We start from the raw sequence: 19,002 nt of genomic DNA, 5'->3' as shown, positions 1-19,002 counted from the left end.
AGACTGATCGTCTTTGAAGATTGAAATGTTGTAGTTTGAATAATGAATGAAAACAGCAAAGCCTTCGCTGTTTAAATCACATAAAGTTTCTTAATTATAACATTTTTCTTCCATGCACACTGCACCCTTTTCCACATTTGATTTGAATGTCAATTCGGTGAAGTGGCGACTCAGACCTGACACATCCTCCAGCTGGTCCCCTGCAGGTCTGTTTTTACACATCCCACCCACCAACACTGGATGACTGGTTTGCTGTAAGGTGTGTGGGCAACTTTAGGTCAAGCCATGTCCATCTTCACAATATGATACACGCAGTTATTTTAAGAGATGGATGTGCAGAAGGAGAAGCCAGGGTATGTGTGAGTTTTTAAGGATTTATCAAAGGAAGCAGTGGACACACAAGAGTGTAATTATTATATGTTGGACGGGTCCAACAGAGGTTCTGGTGACGTGATGTGTTCTGTATTCACTGTGTGAAATCAAAGGAATAGTTAGAGAAATACAATATGTACGTCTCAATGGAGGATTCATCATCCTGAAAGACTTCACTTTGTTTTTCTTAACCGAGCACGTTTTCTCTTTAGATTTCAACAGACAGTATGCTTTTGGCGTGACTGTGCTACAGTGACATCTTGAGGTCTTTTGGTTGTTCCACACCCGACACTATTTAAATGGTTCCAGACACTCTTTGAACCCTGATACGAAGTTCACACAAACTCAGACAAATCAGAGACTAAACATTAGTTCTGAAGCAGACTGGAACACTGGTTTATTGTAGCCTTTCCAGGAATGTCTAATGACATAGTGATCAGACAAATACTTTTAATAGGCTGATGGTCTCAAGGTATTTTTTAAAACCGTACATATTGTTTATATATGTACATAAATGTTATAGCAATCAAAATGTTAAGTAAAAGCATGGAAGCATTATCAGCAAAATGCATTTAAAGTGCAGTAAAAGTACTCATTAAAAAGCAGAGTAAACCCGGAGTATGTAATTGTATTGCATTATATTACTGATGCACTAACATGTCAAAAGCTTTGCATTTCTGTGTCTATTGAAGAGACCTAACATACTCATGGGAACTTTATTCTACAACAATTCATCTCTTTTTCAAATACTTACATTGTTTGGATGAAATACGTTAAGTAGAAGTATAATGGAAGTACTCAAGGATTTATATTCATCACATAAACACCACAGGATTTAAAGTGACAAAAAGAAATGTGCAAAATAAAGACAACAAACACCCATTTTGCTATATAAAAGGGCAGTTTCTTTTTCATTAAGAGAATATAATGCTGCACTACAAGCTTACCCTTAATTCTGTTGAAATCAATTTGAATCCATTGTGCTGACAAGTGCAGAACCCATCTGTACAAGAAAGCAAAATGTGCAAAAGTCAACTATCATCGTGATTTGATACGAATTAAAGTCTATGAACGAGTTACTTTGAAGGACAAACAGCCGGATGTCTTTTTTAAAGTTTGCACACTATTGTTTGAAAGACAAAATATGAGAGTTGTCCCATGTTAGACAGTCTCCGTGAGTAAAAACGAGTAAAACACAACCCGCTGGAGCTATATATAAAAAAACAAAAAGAACCAGTCGCCCCTCCCAGACCTCACACCTCAGACAGACCTAGAAGGCGGGTCTACGGCCTCTAATCCCGCCTCCTGCTCCGCTGCTGTCCTCTCCTCTCCTGAACGCTGATGTGTTACTAACTTCAGCCTCTATCTCTGACAAAATGGTCAATTTCGGATCCAAACTGCTGCTGCTGTTTCTCCTGGCCTTCCCCTGTGGATTGATATCCATCGGTAAGTCTTATTGTTCGATTAAAAGCAGACGGTTCGTCTCGTCTCCCCAGTTAAAAAGTTTTTAGACAGCCTCACACATACATTGACGTGGCACAGTCACGTAGCTGCTCACGAGCAGCTCTGAGTCTCCACCGCCGCTTCACTAACCTCAACGTACAGACAAGTTGTATCCGCACGTTTAAATTCATAGTAATAAAGTTGTATCTCGTCTCTTTTACTCTGAAAAATGATCGTCTCCAAACAGCTGCTGCGGTAGAAGCGTGAAAAAAACAAAAAAACAATGTCTGCCGTGAAAAGCGAAGTTTCACTTTGTTGCGCTTTAGAGGTGATTTTAAGAAAAAGAAGTCTAGAAGTCTTTGTGGATGCAGCAACAGTTAATGGCTCGCTCTTGCTGGGACACGTCACCATAGATAAGGTGGTAACTCACTGTGTGTTTGTTGGTGTCTCTAAGCTGTTTTAACTGCCGCTGACTTACATTTAAATGGTGACTTTTATTGTCCTGTTTGTTTATTTTAAACTGGCAACAAAGTGGTTTGTCTGTAGACATTAATCACAATGTATCAACAGTTACCCTAGAAAGTAGACCCAGCCATTCATTTTGCATTGCATTTGAATGATTGTGAACTATCAGGTCAATCCGTGCAGCTAAGTCATCACTTTACACCTTAGTATGTATTGATTGGTTTGCTGAATGGCCTTACTGGTGTGTGTAGTATTCTAGTTCTGAGATATTGGGCTACATTGTTATTTTTAAGACGATCAAATCATAATGTTTTCACACATTTGTTTTCACAGCCACGCTTTTGTTTCTCCACAAAGAAACGGGGCTGGCTGATGTATTCACACAAAAAAAAGTGATATGAAAGAAAACTTATCAGTAAATGTGGATATGTGTTAATTATCCATTTCGCCCACTAAAAACTGTCAAAAGATTACTAGCTGAGAAAATAAAACTACCAACACGGTTTTAAAATACCAGGAAAACACAATTCATCAGTATTTAGATGGGACACTGCTCAAAATCCTGGACAATATAATATTTATTAACATTATTTCCTGTGATGGTTAAACCACAACTCGTGTATATATATCGTTGTGTGTTCTGCAGGCCACGTCTCCGCAGACTCAGACTCTGCTGAGGACATTGCTGAGGACATTGTTGAGGACCCAGAAGCTGCAGTAGATGAGGAGGAAGATGAAGAAGAAGAAGTGCTTGTTGAAGAAGATCAGATGCAACCTACGGTATGTATGTATGTTTTCATCATGCAGCAGTTTAGCCGACCACAGATTTACATGCTGGAGATCAAGAGACGATGTCATGCGATGTTCCTCCTCAGGAAGGAGACGAAGAAGAGTCTGATGAAGCAGCCGATAAACTGGCATCGTCTCACCCTGATGCCGACACAACCATCGTCTTCGTGACAGGAGAAGGTGAGTTTGGATCTTTTTTTTTTTTTTAGGATTTCATTCAGTGAGCTTTTACAGCATTTACACGAAGTGAATACATCATGCTAGACTGCTGTTTTATGGGGAGACATATACGGCAATTCTCTGGCTTTGTTTCTTCATCTTATAAGTATTTATGCCTTTTACATTATATTTATTTGTATTTATAATTAATTTAGAGTTTCCTGCCAATGAAATTGTGAGGTTCCTGGTGGGTTTCACCAACAAGGGAAGTCAGGAGTTCACCGTTCAGTCGTTGGAGGCCTCCTTCCGTTACCCCCAAGACTTCCAGTTCTACATCCAGAACGTGAGTTTAATCTGAAATAAGAAATAAAAAAAACACTGGCAAACATGTGCTACAACTTTTTTACTCTATGTGAAATCTGATACAAGAATCTGATCATTTGCTGATTGGTTTTCATTATGACATGTTCAAAAAGTCCATAATACGTGTCTCAAGGTTTTTGGGGTGTGATTATATAAGAGTATGTTAAAATATGATTCTGAACAATATAGAGGTTAATGAAATAAACCCTTACAGTTGCACACATGCTCTTTTTTTGTTTTTATTTTGATGCCGATGCATTGATTTCTAGCATTTCTTTTACTTGAAGTAGGAGACAAGAACAAATCTACACCATTGAATTTTTACTTGTGCATCTAATGTGTTTGTGTATGTTTGTATTGCAACAAAGTCAGTCTATTAATGATGTGTGTTTTGTGTAGTTCACAGCGTTGCCTCTGAGCACCGTGGTGCAGCCCCAGACTCAGGCCTCCTTCGAGTACTCCTTCATCCCAGCTCAGCCCATGGCAGGTCGCCCATTTGGTCTTGTTATCCTCCTCAATTATCTTGACACAGAGGTAAAAAGGTTTTTCATTATTTATTTATACAAAAATAGATTTGTGGTCTGTTCACATTGAGATGTGGTGCGATGATGTCAGACGCAGGAAGGTTTATCACAGCCCGTCTCAAATTTGATGATTCATGAAAACTAATACCTGAATAAGTCATTGTCAGCAAAGCCGTTTGTCTTTTTAATATTCATAAAACAGTTATATTGTTTTTGTATAATTAGGGTGACTGGTGGCTCCTTGCTGTCATTATTTTCTGCCTGCTGAGCTTTGACTGTTGTTTCCATGCTATCAACGAATGATGTGACAGATGCTGAGTCATATTGACGTTTAGATTTTTTAAAGTGCAGCTCTAAAAAAGAAAGTTCTTGAAAGTTCACTTGGAGTTTACGCTTACTAGTTAACATTTCTTTCTCCAGGGCAACGTGTTTCAGACTGCCATCTATAACCAGACTGTCAACATCGTCGAGCTAGAAGAGGGACTGGATGGAGAAACGTAAGGCTTTCTATCGCGTACATACACGTAGAATCAGTAGGTTGACATATTAAACCAATTTCTGCATCTCAGTTGTATGTAACTGATGTTTATATCTAGTTATTTTTGCCCACCTATCAATTTTTGGAAATGTCCCTTACATGCAGTTATCTAAGGCTTCACAATACCAGCGTTCCCAGATTATTGCAGCACATGTACGAACCTGTAAAAAGGAGGTGTGAAATTGGCACAAAGAGATTAGTTGTCAAAACTGTGCTGCTGGTGCAAGAGGCAGAAACTGTCACCAGCAAATTATTCAGGCAAAGCAAAGTGTTTTGCATCCTAAAATCCCAAAACCAAAAATGTTTCAGATACTGATCACTTAAAAAGTCATTTCAGGGCACAAAGGGGTACATTTTTTTCGACTGGTCTTTATGCTAAAACCTTTCAGTTGCTGATAAAGGGAGCCGTTTGCTTGAATATTGCTATTTTCTGATGGCTTGTTTGTGCTTCTATATAATATCCATACAGTATTCAGTAAGTCAACCGCAGAATATTTAGGAAAAGTGATGGAAATGTTTTCATACATCCATCTTCAACTTGCTTGGTTGCTACAGATATTTACATAAATTGCATCGCGAAAAAACCATTTGAAACGTAGATGGCTTCACATTGTGACCACGCATCATAGTGGGTATGTAAGTAAAGTAAACTATATTTCAGTCAGTAGCCATGCTTCACTTACAGAGTAGGGTATGAAAAACAAATGTAGCTGAGGAACTCTTTCATTCAATGCTTTCATTCTGATTCTGTTTTCTTTCTGCAGAATGTTCTTGTACATCTTCCTGGTTGGACTGGGAGCTCTGGTGGTCTTTGGGTTGTACCAGGTGCTGGAGACGAGGACGGTATGTGTTTGTCTTCTATCGGCTGCTTTTATTCTTCATGTTAAGATATGTATGTTTGGTCTACATGATGTAGATGGGATGAGTCATTTCCCGTGTATAAAGTCAATGGCAGCAAATGGATTAGAGTGCACGTTAACAAGTGATTTTGTTTTTCCTTAGACAGGAAGACGTTGATATTGAAGCAGGCTCTTGGATAACATGTTTTTTTTAATTAAACATGTTGTCTTTCAACTTGTCTTTTGCAGAAAAAGAGGATCTCTGTGAAAATAGAGAAGGGCACTGGTGGGATGAACGATGTGGACATCAGCTGGATTCCTCAGGAGACTCTCAATGTCATGAGTATGTTCAGTTTTATCGCCAACTGTTTCAACTGATTTGTTTGCTCACATTAGTGTTACACAAATCTGATCTTTGCATCCTGTCTTACAGACAAGGCTTCCCCTAAAGCATCTCCACGGAAAAGAACCAATAGGGCAGCTGGAGCCGATCAATAAAACTCCGTTTCCATCCATCATCATCATCATACTGTCCATCAGGCTTTCAAAGCCCATTTCCTCGCCGCTGTAACCCGATTCCCATTTACAAGGGATCAACATTTCCAACCCGAGCAGCGTGTTCCAGATGTTTGTGTGGATCTCATCCTGCTGCATCGAAGACCAGAGCGCATCCTGGACTCTACTGCTCTGATCAGAGCAAGGCCATTTAGACACTAACAGGACTGAACTACAGTCCACTTTGAAAGGGACGTTTTTTTATCAGTATGTGTGTGTGTGAAAGGTGATAAAAAATTAACCAATAAGTCACTCAAGTTTTTGTGGGGGGAAAAAAAAAGCGATTGTGGTACAAACCTTCCCGAAAAGAAAGCAGAATAAATCAACCTGCTGGCTTTATGAATGCTGTCAAGTCATAATTGAATGACTTCTCTATCATGCAAACACCCTTGTGCCTGTCTGTACTGTATCTGCAGTGCCCTGCAGATACTTAATGTTAAGAAAAAAGTAGATTAAAAGGTTTCCCACTGATACCCCTCTGCTACCATCCAGTCACATATAGCAAGAGGTTTCTAAAAGTAAATATATGTTTTTCAGTGGAGCAATGGCAGCTGCAATGACAACGTATACTAAACAGTGTTCTCTTGAGGTTTCTGCAGGTTAGTTTACCTGTGTTTCACCGTGTTGTAATGTAACTTCTCCTTGGTTGAGCATTGCAAACTCTTTACTAAGTGCCGTTGAATTGCAAGCCATTTCTTTTGGGATAAAGAGACAATAAAAGGGTGAACAAAGTGTATTTTGTCCCATTAGTTGCTCACTTAAAAACGTGTTGTTTTCTGCATTCTCTGACAGTTTCAGTAAAATGTGGATGGTGCCACTTTAGGAAAGGAAATGACATGTAGGGTTGCAACTAACCATTATTTTATTGTTTGGGTAAAAAAAAAAACACATCTGAAACATTAAATAATAGAAAATAATACAACTTCTTTTAAAAGGCACCCAATCTTTGCATTGTGGAGTGGACAGGACTGCATCCGATTTGAACTTGAAACACATGGAATATATAAAACACTTGTAATATAAGACGTGTATAATAACAAAGAGGAGCTTCGACATTGAGATAACATCAGACACGATCTATAAAGTGCGAGCTATAGTGTCAGATAACCAGCAGGGGCATCCTGCGAGTCCTCCGTGTGCTACAGGAGTGTTGTTCGGTGGTTCTTCCTCGGGGAGGTGAGAGCTGTCCGGTGCTGAGGGGGGAAGATGAGCTCAGCGCGCGCCGGGGGGGCATGTAACGTCAGCAGTCGGCCGGAGCAGGGAAAGACTGTATACACACCCACTAAGTGTTTATCGCCGCTTAATCACTGATACACACCGACACACATTAATAATGGGCAGTTAATCGGTTCCGTGTGACTAAGCTCCGCTTTTTTTTCTGACACGATTCACGAGTGCCTCGGCAGCATCCCGCGCCCTCCGCTTGGCTTGAAATGGGATGATATGGGATTTTTCATGTCGACGAAGATCGCAGGGATTCTTGCGTTTGCCTTGGGTAAGATATCACAAGCTGCACCTCCGGTTGTATTTAGACTGCAAGCCACTTTGGATTGTTTGACACAGAGAACTGCCTTACACCTTTTCTTTCCCTGCATCAGACATGTCACGCCATTGATTGCAATCTTTATTTATCTCCATCTGTGTTGCGTGATGGGGATGAGACCTGCACCGTGGCTTGTAGTAGCCTACACCCATCGACAATAGAAACTAGGTGTCTATAGGTGATAGAGTGCTTTTGTCCGTGCAAGATCGAAAAATAAAAAAAACACCAAACTGATTTATTTTTTTTAAACGCCACTTTTACGAATATTTACTGCTTGAATTGTGCGTATTTTGCATTGTCCTCTTGCACAATAGTGCATTATCGACACGTTTTAGCATTTTGTGGAAGGAATGTGATGCAGTGTTCAGGATTATTGTGGTAACATCTGCTTCACAGCCCACTGACATTTGCCTAAAATAAAGTTCAGATTACACAGGATTGCAAAAAGGAATGTTAAAAACGCAATCAAAATCAAACACAAATTGAATGAAATACTGTGTTTATGTGAAAAAAAGTTGCATGATCATGAGCAGTAATTGATGTTGGGAGATGGTAGAAAAAGATAAACCAGACCGACTGTTCCACACATAAGTAAATTACCAAATTAGAAATAAATTACTTATTTTGCTTGTGCCTATAAACTCGACTAAGCCATCATTTGTGTGTGTTTTGCAGTATTCTTGTCCCTGATGGTGTCAGGAGACTCAGATGTAGATGTGAAGTGTGAGAACATTTATAAGGACTTTTCTGATTGTGTCCTGGAGCTGGGCGATAGCATGGACAACTATCAGGAGAACGTGACCAGCGAGAGGGGAGTGGAAGCCGTGTGCAGGTGATGATAACTTTATGATTGAGTGAGTGTGTGAACAGCATGCCGCACCCACTTGCGCACATGGGACATCCTCAAAAGGAATCGGTATGTTTTTACCTAAACAGATAAAGTCGCTTTTAAAAAGAGAAGGCGAGAACTGAAAGACAAAGCAGCTGAGATGGACTGTAATAAAAAAAACCTTCAGTAAAAGACGACTATCTACAGCACTGTGCACAAAACTGTATTTCAGTTGAAAAAGTATGAAATAGTGCATGATACAGTGAATGAATACAGACAGGTATAGTATGACGTGTGCATCTCTTGATAAAATGCTGGAGAGAAAAGGAGCAGATGCCAAGATCTCAGAGGGAGACTAGAGAAATGAATGGTGCTGAGACACTGAGCCATTCTCCTAAATAATTTATGACTTTGCTGCAGCAGTAATGAAATTCCGAGGACGTTTTTTTGACATTGTTACGGAATGCACTCTTCAACCCCTGAACAGTATGTTTAAGACAAAGCTTTACACATAAGCCTTCTGTTGAAAATGGCCCTCTTGCAATATCATCTGCGATATTGTTTCACTCTCTGATGCAGTTGCCATGGTAATTAAAGCTCAGTTTGACTTATTTGAAGCCACCATAACCATCATCACGTCTGACTGATAGATTGCTGGCAAGCATCTTAATCCATGACACGTCTGCATGCTGTAGGATGAATTCTTGCGTGAAATGGCAGACGCAGCGTTGATCTGATGATGCATTTGTTTGTTTTTTTGTCACAGCCACTGGGAAGCTTTCCACACATGTGCCCTCACAGCGCTGTCCGACTGTCAGGAGGAAGTCAGCTCCATCTGGGAGACTCTGAGGCAGGACTCCATGAAGATGCGCTTCCAGGGTAGTCTGTTCGACCTGTGCAGCCCCAGCTCCTCGCCCAGCATAAGTTCACCTCTTGCTGCCCTTGCCCTGCCCCTGATAGGCGTGCTGATCATGACCAACTGGTTCCCCGTATAAATCGGGGGCGGGGGCGGGGGTGCAGGAGATGGGAGGGGTGATGACGAGGGCCTCAAATTCCTCTGGGTTCAGTCCTCCTGAGTTCAAACTTAAAGCCAAGGATTTAAGAGGGATGAGTGATTAAATAATGAGGATTATTTTGACTCAGAGCCACGCGGGTCTGTGGCTAGCCAATCAATATTTGCTGTCATGAATAATGTTTGAAATCTCCTCAAATACCTCAGCTTGATCCTCCCTGATGTCTAGAAACTAGTACTGTAGTTGAGAAAACTACATTTCAGCCAACTAATCAGTCCAGGCAGAGTAAAGCAAACAAGCCAAGTATTCAAGGGATTTCAGATACAAACAGCCAGACACCTGTGGCTCTGGGTCACCAATATTACAAGGAGTGGACACAATATCACCGGTACAATCTAATGCAATAGATACTATATTTATGAACATTATCATGTTCAGTGTTTGTGGAATCAACTCTGAGGTAATTTTTTTAAAGCAGTATTTCAGGAGTTTTCATTATATTCTAAGACAGCAAGGTGTTAGTGTGTGCCCACTCCCTGTATTCTATGGGTTTATGATAGTTGAAGGAATAGTTCAACATTTTGGGAGTTGGCTGAGCAGATCTATACCACTGTCATGTCTGTACACTAAATATAAAGCTACAGCCAGTAGCCAGTTAGCTTAGCTTAGCACACGGCTGCTATGGCTGCTTCCGACTGAGAAATGGTTTGACACATCACTCCTCGTACAACCGCAACTTGTACTTTTTTTTTACACTTTTGTACGGATTAAACAAATAAAATGTTAATTAGTGAGCTTTAGGAATGACCGGAGGGGCGGATTTTGTTACCTTTGGATCCTTTTCCTCCTGTTTCCTTGTCCTTTAGCTCCACCAAGTCAACTTGCTGTTGGCTGTAGCTTTTAGTGTAACATTTCGTGTACAGACATGAGAGTGGTATCGATGGTCACATCTACTACTCGACAAGAAAGCAGATTTAAGCAATTTTAATCAGTGAGTTTGTATAAATCCAGCCAAGCCATCGTGATGTAATAGCTGTCACATTGCAAGAAAACATTTAAAGGAGCACTTCACCAAAAATAACTACAATATCTTGGCAAATCTTTTTATCTCAGTCATTAAGGAACTATTTGAATATGTTATTGATCAGTGAAAGGACCAAACCTAAATACAGAACCAGACATGAATCTGTCAGACTTAATTACACTAAAGCTAGCAACTAAACAACGTTCAGATGTATTATAGGTGAAATGACCCTTTAATCTGTTTTCAGGTGTAGTAAATGTTTGTGTAAGTGACAATCAAGCCACTTGTCTAACACTTTGCCCCTCCAACACTTCAGCCCGTTGTGGTTGATGTTGCACGGCTGCTATAAAGACACCAAAAACCAACATCCTGACACGACCTCACACGTTCACTTTCTCTTCTTTGCTCTCTGAGCCTCGTCCCACGCTTTGGTTCAGTCTTATGATCGATCAAACTTCTGACCTGTTGATGTTTCTGTAAAAAAGGAAATCTTAATTGTGAATGTTCAGTGTTGTTTCATTAATACCTGCTCCATTTTTTGTGAAAATGCTCACTTGTAATTAGCACGATATTACTAAAACTTTACCTGTAAGTACTGAATAAACACAGTATTTCAAACAGTATGCGGATAGACAACACAGGGGTGGATTATATTACAGAGATTTTTAAAGAAAAAATAATTAATTTCACTTTTAAACAACTATAGTTGATCTAAAGTCAAATGATATGCAAAAGCAAAACCTTATTTTTGTAAAAAAAATAATCCAGTCACTTTTGTATCAATAGTATTCATGATCAACCCATTAATGCATTGCAGAATTATGATATCAAACAAAACAGATTAACTGTGCTGCTCAATTTATCTGTTTCATGCTTTTATTCAATCTCATTTTGAGAAATCCAGGCTTGATATTAAGCTTCAAAAGCAGCCAAAAACGATTGTCGTGAATCTCAACAGAAGTGTTAGTTTGACACGATAACATGGACATACACAATAAGCCATAAGCCATGTGAGGTATTACTAATTATAATGGTCGTTTAATCACTATGAATCAGTATTTAGGTTGCATTTTCTTCAAAGAATCTGGAGTTTTAGAGTGAAAGCATTGATTTGTTTTGTTTGTTTTTCCAAAACGGTGTCACAATTTGCATATTTCCTTTAATTCTGATGGTCCTCATAGGAATTATCTCTTTGATCCCAAATGCATGATCATTTTAGTGACAGTGCTTCAGAATAATGAACATTATGTTGATTTCACCTCGGACAACATGTATGGTGGTATTGATCTGTGCATGAAGTTAGGCTATAGCTCCTCAGAGTATCACCCACCCACCTCCACCTCTCTTAGCATGTTTGTTCTAGTTGTTTCTATTTATTTCATGCTCGCATTATGTCATCCATTGTGTGTCTGGTGGTGAGAATACAAAAACAGTTGTGATGTCCCCAAAGCATGAGCAATATGTACGATCACTTCTTAAAGAGAGGACTCGTATCCTTTTGTATGCTGTTGAAAAGAGCATGAATTGTGTTATCATAAGCGTTATACCACAAGAAATGAACCCTAACGGCAGTTCAAACACGGAAAGAACTTCTGAATGTAAAAGCAAGTTCTATATCAATGTTTCTTTTTTGTTTACTGATAGAAAAGCACACTATTTACAAGACTGTATAAAGCAATATATGGCAAAGTAATGTGTTTGTAATAATAAAGCGCCATGTTTAAAACACAGTGTGTGTGTGTGTGTGTGTGCGTGCAGCACCTTCAATAAAAATAATGGATAACAAAGATCTAGAAACACAAAAGGGTAAAGTAGTGAATCGATGCAGTAAGCCTTCTGCTGTACGACTCACTTACAGTGTCTGTTTTTAGCCCTCCCTGAAGCAAAGTGTTGGTAATAAGGATTGCAAGAAGTAGTTTTACTCGTTAGTACTTCTCCCATCTGCTTCTTTCCACCTGGACACTTCCAGAAGAGACAGTCAGAGACAGGAATTGAAGGATCTTGGCCCGGGGTGGAAAACTTTCAGAGATCTAAAGACACGCTTGTGGTGTGCCCCTCATTAGAGGACCTATCTTTGATGTCTGAAGCATAATGGCCAATTATTTTTATCACCTACAGTTTCCTGACTGAGATTTATAAGCATCCATATGACCTGGTAGTGTTTTATTAAACAGCATATGCACAAAAGCACTTGCAACATAATTCCTTGATGTTGGTGCCAACACCCTGTGTTTAAATCTTCAGAGAGGAAGAAAGAAAATGTGCAATTGTAATTACATTAATAGGTCCATCTGTCCAGTACTTTGTATTTAAACACATTATAAAAACTAATGTTTATGTTAAAGAATAGTTGGCGTCGCATGTGAAAACCTTGAGCAGCGGCTGCAAAAAAAATCATAAAACAGTACGGAACACTGGCTTAGAAAGTGTCGTCATGGTTTTGAACACAACAGAGGAGAGGTCGACACTTTGGGATGTACGCTCATTTGCTTTCTTTGGATCAGAGGATTGATACCACTCTCATGTTTGTGCAAATATAAAGCTACAGCCAGCAGCCATAAAGATTGGAAATGGGTCGGAAACAGGTAGCCTGGCTCTGAATGTAGTAGAATACGCCTACCAGCACTTCTACAGCGCATTGATTAACACTTTACATCTTGTTTAATCTGTGAGAAAACTGAAGAAAAGCTGTGGTTGCCAACGAGACTCCAGGATATCACCGCACCCAGCAAAGAAATAGTTCAGCACGAAAACTCGGTAAAAGCTCAACGTGTCATTTTTAGACTTGAGTTTTAATCAATCGAGATACAACATGTTAATTAGTCATCTTAAGAGGTGTTGGGTTTAATGTATTTACCTTTGGACAACAGGGTAGGTTTTTCAGAGTTTCCAGTCTAAGCTAGCGGTAGTCATATATTAAATGGACAGACATGTGAGTGGTATAATTGATATCTTTCTCTAAACCTCATCAAGAAAACAAATAAGTGAATTTCACATAATGTCCAACTCTTGTACAGCTTGTAAACATCAACCTCTACCTCAAAAGCAGACACTGCATAGTCCACACTATCAAAGCTGCAGAGATTTGATCTGACATTCACCACGCAGAGTAAAAATATATACCACTATGTGTTACAGGACATGGCACTCTAATAATATGTAGATCATTTTGACAGTGTTTTAAAAGCCATTGTAAAATGAGAAGTGTTCCAGAAACCACCAGTGCTGCACATTTCATATCACATCCCCCACAGAAACACAGACAATCTGTTGTCAGAACACAGCTGGTGGCTGACAAACTGTTCCCAAAGTGGCCGCCATGTCTGCATAATAAATCATGACATAAAGAGACGGAGACAATCAACACAAGCTGGGTAATATGATGTACAAGCTCGACAAGGAAGGCCGAAACTGAGCATTGTGTGCTAAATTAATCGTAGAAATTAACCAGATTTTATACTTCTGACTAATGATGTATTGAGATTATGAAGCAGAAAACGTTTTCCTACATTTGGATTTACAAAATTATCAATTACTGTGTCATAAAACCTCTTTGAACACCGAACTTGTTACCCAACATTTAACTTTAAAGATGCAGCTGTAAGAAAACATAATAAAATCTCAATAGGTACATTTGCACATTGACATCTCTAAAGTGCAGTGACTGTAACATTTCAATTTTAAATCCAAAGTATCACATCATGTTCACGTTTGTGTGCCAACCCAGCCAGCTTGTAATTATACCAACACAAAGAGAGAGGAACATTTTGTGTTGCTGCTCTGCTGCTTTATAAGACAATCTGCATTTGCTCCGACGTTTCAATTTGTCATTTGAAGATGTGGATGCATCTGAAAAAAATATGGTAAATCTTAAAATGAGCAAGTGGGATGCTCATGTTGTTGTAATTAAAATGAACACAAACGTGCAATTACTTAAAATAAAATGTATTGTCATTAGGTTCCAAGAACGGTGTGAATTAACATCTGCTTTTATCAGCGATGAAGCATGTATCTTTTGCTACAGAGTTAACACTGTCCAACATTTAACGGCAGCTGTGAACAATAAATAGATCAGTTCATCTGGTTTATCACTTGAAGAGACGATGGATGACAATCCAACGTCTACGCTGATGGAAGTTCATGCTCCATTTCTTTTGAAAGCAGTGAAAAAACCTCCTCTGAGCGAGTTCCTCAGGGGTTAAACGTCCAAAAGTTTTCACCGTGGTATCGGCAAAATCTCACAGGTTAGATTTGGGTCCACTATTGACTGGAATAGCCCTGAGCTCAGTCCGCATGCACAAGTACTCTCCGATTACAGCCATCAACGCCATACAGGCTACATTGACGAGCCACCAGGACAGGGCAGATGGAAGATGAGCATTATAGATCCAGCAGCCAATCATATGGAAGAAGTGCACAGTGACTGTGAAGTCCAGACACTGTTTCCCCCGACGGATGAAGAACCACAGACCGAGGGCGCTGCAGGAGAAATGACACAGAAAAGTTGTTACGATACAAGCCATGCTTATTTATGCTTCAGTTTTGTGTGAATATTAAAGAAATGCCCCTGCAAAGTTGTAACTGTTCAAGTCCTTCCATATACCAAATATAAAGATATAATCCATTTTATTTGTATGAAAATAAATATATTTTTCAGTCGTTTAGTCCAACTAGTGTAAAACCCGTTGATTGTAAAGCTGATTCTGATACTTGAACAACAGCATTTTAGTAAGAAGTGTTACAGCTCCGACTGACTCACCAGGTAAGAGAGTTCAAGATGAATGCCATCATTGAGAGCCTGCCCTGGATTGTTGCAAAACCAAGGACCTTCCAAAGCAAAACAAAGATTGGAATACCATTTTGAGGGTCTAGAAATGTGCCAGAAATATACGCCACGCAGCTGCTGGCAGAGATCGTATAACTTACTTCATAGCTGAAGATCTGGTCCAGTGACCGAGTAGTTTGCACCAGACTGTCCACTCCAGCTAACCAAAGGCCCAAGAAGCTGTAGTAGATGCACTGCATCAACACAATCTGACTCACAATGAGGACCGGGTCCCAGATGTAGCTGCGGAAGTGACTGGCCATCGCAGACTGATGTTACACGTACCAGTGTATTAACAGCAGGTTACCTGTTACCTGTTACCAGCTGGGCCATCTAGTTTGACCTGCGTGTGAGCTCAGAATCTGAAACACAAAAAGTAAAACTTAATGAAATGTATTAACATAGATCATGTCAGCCAGCTACACCGCTTTAAAGTACCGTATGAACAGTTGTGTCCTTATTTTAACAGATGGAATAAGAAGTATAGACTTAAATCCAAAGGAGCACTATCTTGGGTGTTGCATGAGGTAGAAGTGTTTGTAAAGTGAAGTGCTGGACCTCACAATGAGCTTTACTGTTAAAAAAGGCAGTCAAATCAAATACCCTCTAAAAGCTTGTACATATCGAGTGGTATTTAGTTATTGGGGTAATCGGTGTGTGCATAACATGTGAATAGTTCAAGCTGTACAAACAGTCAACTACCGTACAAAATCAACTACGAATGTTACTTTGTCAACAGGCCAGGAATATAATCAATGCAATATTGTCCCTTTTTCATCTTTTATATCAAATTTAAACTTTGAATACAGCTAAAAGGTCAAATTAATAGATATGAAAAGATAAGCAATGGATAATCTGTAATTAATCAATCAAAGAATATGAGGTAATGCAAAACTCCACCTCTATATGAGAGCATCTGGCCATGTTCAACTAGCATATCTATAGATATCTCTAACAGCAAACACATACATACATACATACATACATACATACATACATACATACATACATACATACATACATACATACATATATATATATAATTGTTTGTGCGATTTCAGTAACATTCATAGACTGTATAGTTAACTGCATGTGACAACATAATAGGAGAGCGAAGGGTCCTTTCAATGTACAATAAATACCTCGAGTAAACCTCCACTGGTGTATCTATCTAGATTTAACTGAGCCAAGCACCTAGCTAGCTGCTAGCTGTTAGCTGTCCACCACCACAAACACAACGGTTAGCAATGCTAACGTTAACGCTCATGGAACACATCACAGCCTGTTAGCTCAGTTCAGAACACAAACACCTCCAGTGACATTCAATTCAAGCAAACATAAAAGCCAAGTTAGCGCAGACATTTAATTGTGGATGTAAACAACACCAACGCTGTTTCTTGTCGGCAACGTAAAGATAACCAACAAGTTACCCCATGTTAGCATGCGTGTTTTCTTTAGGAGCAGCGTGACAGCTGTGTTAACGAAACATCTGGACAGCTGATACAGACCTGAGCACCGGGTCACAGAGGTCTCAGACTCGCCATACTAACGATAACTTCTTCGGTTGCTTTACTGTTTTCAAAACTTTACTGTCAAGGCCTAACTAGTCATCGGTTGTACCTTGTTAACAACACGGAAGTCACGGCGGTGGATCCGGCAATAAAACTACAAGCTATCAGTTTATTTCAAAGTAAAATACCGTAGACGTATTACTGAGACGATTTGCACTGGTTTTCCGTTAAAATATTTGTTCTGCTAACAACTGATGGAGGAAATGTAATAATTATTATATGATAGCTACATGTGTGCTTTCTATTACGTACTCGATGTTTGTTTTTTATCCTTTTAAGCTAGCGCAACGTTTACTTTGAAATCTTCGTTGTTTTACTTTCCGTTGGATGTAACCGTATACGTTAAAGTCGCCTATATAAAATCTATTATATGCAGTATATGTATCAAACACAATTTTGTAATAAATATGCAGATAAGGAAATGAAATATAAGTAAAATAATAATAGGCTACACGTAGGTCATGAAGATGTATTTATTTATGTATCATGCTGTCAGTAACGTTATGTAATATAATTTCAGAATAAAACAGTATACACATCTCTAACAAACACGTTTAATTGTATTCTTTAATAACGTTTTGTCACTTTGAACATTTTGAATGCAAGACTTAATTGTAACGGAATATATTTATATTGCATTATTGATACTTTTACCACAGTAAAGATTGATTTGACACAGTCACGGGTGACTCACAGCTGAATATAATGTGTGAAGTATAAACTGAAAAGATCCACATATTTCAGGACTTAGCCAGTCATGAAGCAGAATCTAACACGATAGGCCGTTATGCAGGACAATGGTTAACAAAGGTCGACATGACTTTGCAGCAGAGTATAACGATTGGATCAGTTGTCAGGTTTAATATTTAACTCTCCGTTTATCTTATGTAACTAATGTATATATATATAGATATGACCCGGAAGGCGAAAATGTTCAGAGTGAGTGTGAGTGTGACAACAGTGCGACAACTAATAGAAACGAAAATGGTACCATGCATCGGTGTACACAGGAACCTGGCATGTTTGGTTCGGGCTATGGGTAAGAATTGTTCTTTATTGTGGTTTTAGAAGTCATTGTAGAACTTGGGTGAGAAATGAGCAGTAACATCTACTTTGACTTGGAGTAAATGTGCTATGAAGGACTGACTGTGATTTATATGACCATCTGAGACTATTTATCAGTGGCGGCTGGTGGAAAATGTTCTAGGTGGGGCCATCCAATCAATTTCAGCAAACACCCCAGTATGATTTAATGTAAAAAAATTAAGGCATCAAACACGCATTACTACTTTGCAGTTAAATATTCAACATTTATTCCAACACAAAAAAGCAGTAAATAACATTTTGAAAAACACGTCAGGACATCTTATTTTAGTCACCCTCACAGGGAATTCAGTATTATATATATCATATAATAATATTCAGTATACTATAAAACACACGCTTATAGATATAAGCTATGATGAGTTTTCACTGTTAATTTACCATCTCAATTAAATGTTGATGCCTCCATGACCAAGTTGTCATGAAACTATGTAGAAGAAAAGATGTTCACTTTGCTTAATATGTAGCTTGACAGAGTTCTCATGTGTGCCCTGGTGTTCTCATGTTTCCTTACCTCCTCATCCCTCACTCCCTAACTGTCCATGCTGGATCTGTCCCCGGTGTTTTAAAAAGCTAAATAAGTTATTAGCATGACTGCATCCAGCTAGCCAAACCTGTCTGGTACAGCTAGTAGAGAAGCTTCATGTACTGCTTCTCTTTCCCGCTAGTCTGCTGTCTGATTGTGAGGTCAGGCTGATCTGGGATCAGCTCTTTCACTGTACTTTCTCCTCAAACTTCTCCTCTCAGGATCTTGGAGGAGTAGTGCTCGCGCTGGCGCTCACGCTCGCCTGTAGAGACTTCTCCTGACGAGAACGCGCAGCTAGGCCCCACTCTGAATCTATTTGAGGACGCTGATTGGCTAAATTGTATGTCACTCATTTATATCTTTAATCAGCGATTGGCTAAACTGCTTCATAGACCCGCCTCGGTGGGGCCAGCCCCACTAGGTGCGCGGTCTCAGACGTGCACACAAGCGAGCAGACAGGCTGCATACAAAATCCCCATCAAAATAAAAGCGCAGGATTTTTTTTTTCTTTTTTTTTTCG

At 39.3% G+C, this 19,002-nt stretch overlaps 4 protein-coding genes across 4 annotated transcripts in view; 3 read left to right on the top strand and 1 right to left on the bottom strand.

Annotated features, from left to right (window-relative positions):
* The first annotated feature begins 1,683 nt into the window (after positions 1 to 1,683).
* LOC306694131 (translocon-associated protein subunit alpha-like) lies at positions 1,684 to 6,783 on the top strand. Its single transcript, XM_079156857.1, has 9 exons — positions 1,684 to 1,818; positions 2,927 to 3,060; positions 3,156 to 3,249; positions 3,444 to 3,571; positions 3,991 to 4,125; positions 4,536 to 4,612; positions 5,418 to 5,496; positions 5,742 to 5,835; positions 5,926 to 6,783. Exons 1-9 carry the CDS (start codon positions 1,749 to 1,751, stop codon positions 5,988 to 5,990), a joined length of 876 nt encoding a protein of 291 aa, XP_079012983.1. The 5' UTR covers positions 1,684 to 1,748; the 3' UTR covers positions 5,991 to 6,783.
* A 707-nt stretch (positions 6,784 to 7,490) lies between these two features.
* On the top strand, positions 7,491 to 9,414 carry LOC306714158 (neuritin-like; the record flags this gene model as incomplete). The annotated part of the gene is made up of 3 exons (XM_079184113.1): positions 7,491 to 7,542; positions 8,266 to 8,422; positions 9,186 to 9,414. The coding sequence occupies 3 exons, from the start codon at positions 7,491 to 7,493 to the stop codon at positions 9,412 to 9,414; spliced, it is 438 nt and encodes a 145-aa protein (XP_079040239.1).
* A 1,952-nt stretch (positions 9,415 to 11,366) lies between these two features.
* Positions 11,367 to 16,927, bottom strand: sys1 (SYS1 golgi trafficking protein). The gene is made up of 4 exons (XM_079185842.1): positions 16,790 to 16,927; positions 15,383 to 15,643; positions 15,216 to 15,283; positions 11,367 to 14,935 (listed from the first exon to the last, which is right to left on the bottom strand). The coding sequence occupies exons 2-4, from the start codon at positions 15,542 to 15,544 to the stop codon at positions 14,695 to 14,697; spliced, it is 471 nt and encodes a 156-aa protein (XP_079041968.1). The 5' UTR covers positions 15,545 to 15,643; positions 16,790 to 16,927; the 3' UTR covers positions 11,367 to 14,694.
* Positions 16,928 to 17,836: 909 nt separating this feature from the next.
* LOC306694185 (bile acid-CoA:amino acid N-acyltransferase-like) overlaps positions 17,837 to 19,002 on the top strand; it is a gene marked incomplete at both ends in the record, with an annotated part of 12,555 nt that continues 11,389 nt past the window's right edge. The window contains one exon of the mRNA XM_079156923.1: positions 17,837 to 17,891. Coding sequence (XP_079013049.1) covers positions 17,837 to 17,891 — 55 coding nt within the window. The remainder of the gene's footprint in view (positions 17,892 to 19,002) is intronic.

Source organism: Pholis gunnellus (assembly GCF_910591455.1).
Source record: "Pholis gunnellus genome assembly, chromosome: 3".
In the NCBI taxonomy this organism is placed as follows: Eukaryota; Metazoa; Chordata; class Actinopteri; order Perciformes; family Pholidae; genus Pholis; species Pholis gunnellus.
This window is presented reverse-complemented; position numbering and strand designations above follow the sequence as displayed.

Coding starts and splice junctions, on each gene's coding strand:
- LOC306694131 (XM_079156857.1), top strand. CDS start 1,749: ATGGTCAATTTCGGATCCAAACTGCTGCTGCTGTTTCTCCTGGCCTTC. Junction 3,250..3,443: donor CGTCTTCGTGACAGGAGAAG/GTGAGTTTGGAT, acceptor TAATTAATTTAG/AGTTTCCTGCCAATGAAATT. Junction 5,497..5,741: donor AGGTGCTGGAGACGAGGACG/GTATGTGTTTGT, acceptor TGTCTTTTGCAG/AAAAAGAGGATCTCTGTGAA.
- sys1 (XM_079185842.1), bottom strand. CDS start 15,544: ATGGCCAGTCACTTCCGCAGCTACATCTGGGACCCGGTCCTCATTGTG. Junction 15,284..15,382: donor ACCAGATCTTCAGCTATGAA/GTAAGTTATACG, acceptor TTGCTTTGGAAG/GTCCTTGGTTTTGCAACAAT. Junction 14,936..15,215: donor ATCTTGAACTCTCTTACCTG/GTGAGTCAGTCG, acceptor TTTCTCCTGCAG/CGCCCTCGGTCTGTGGTTCT.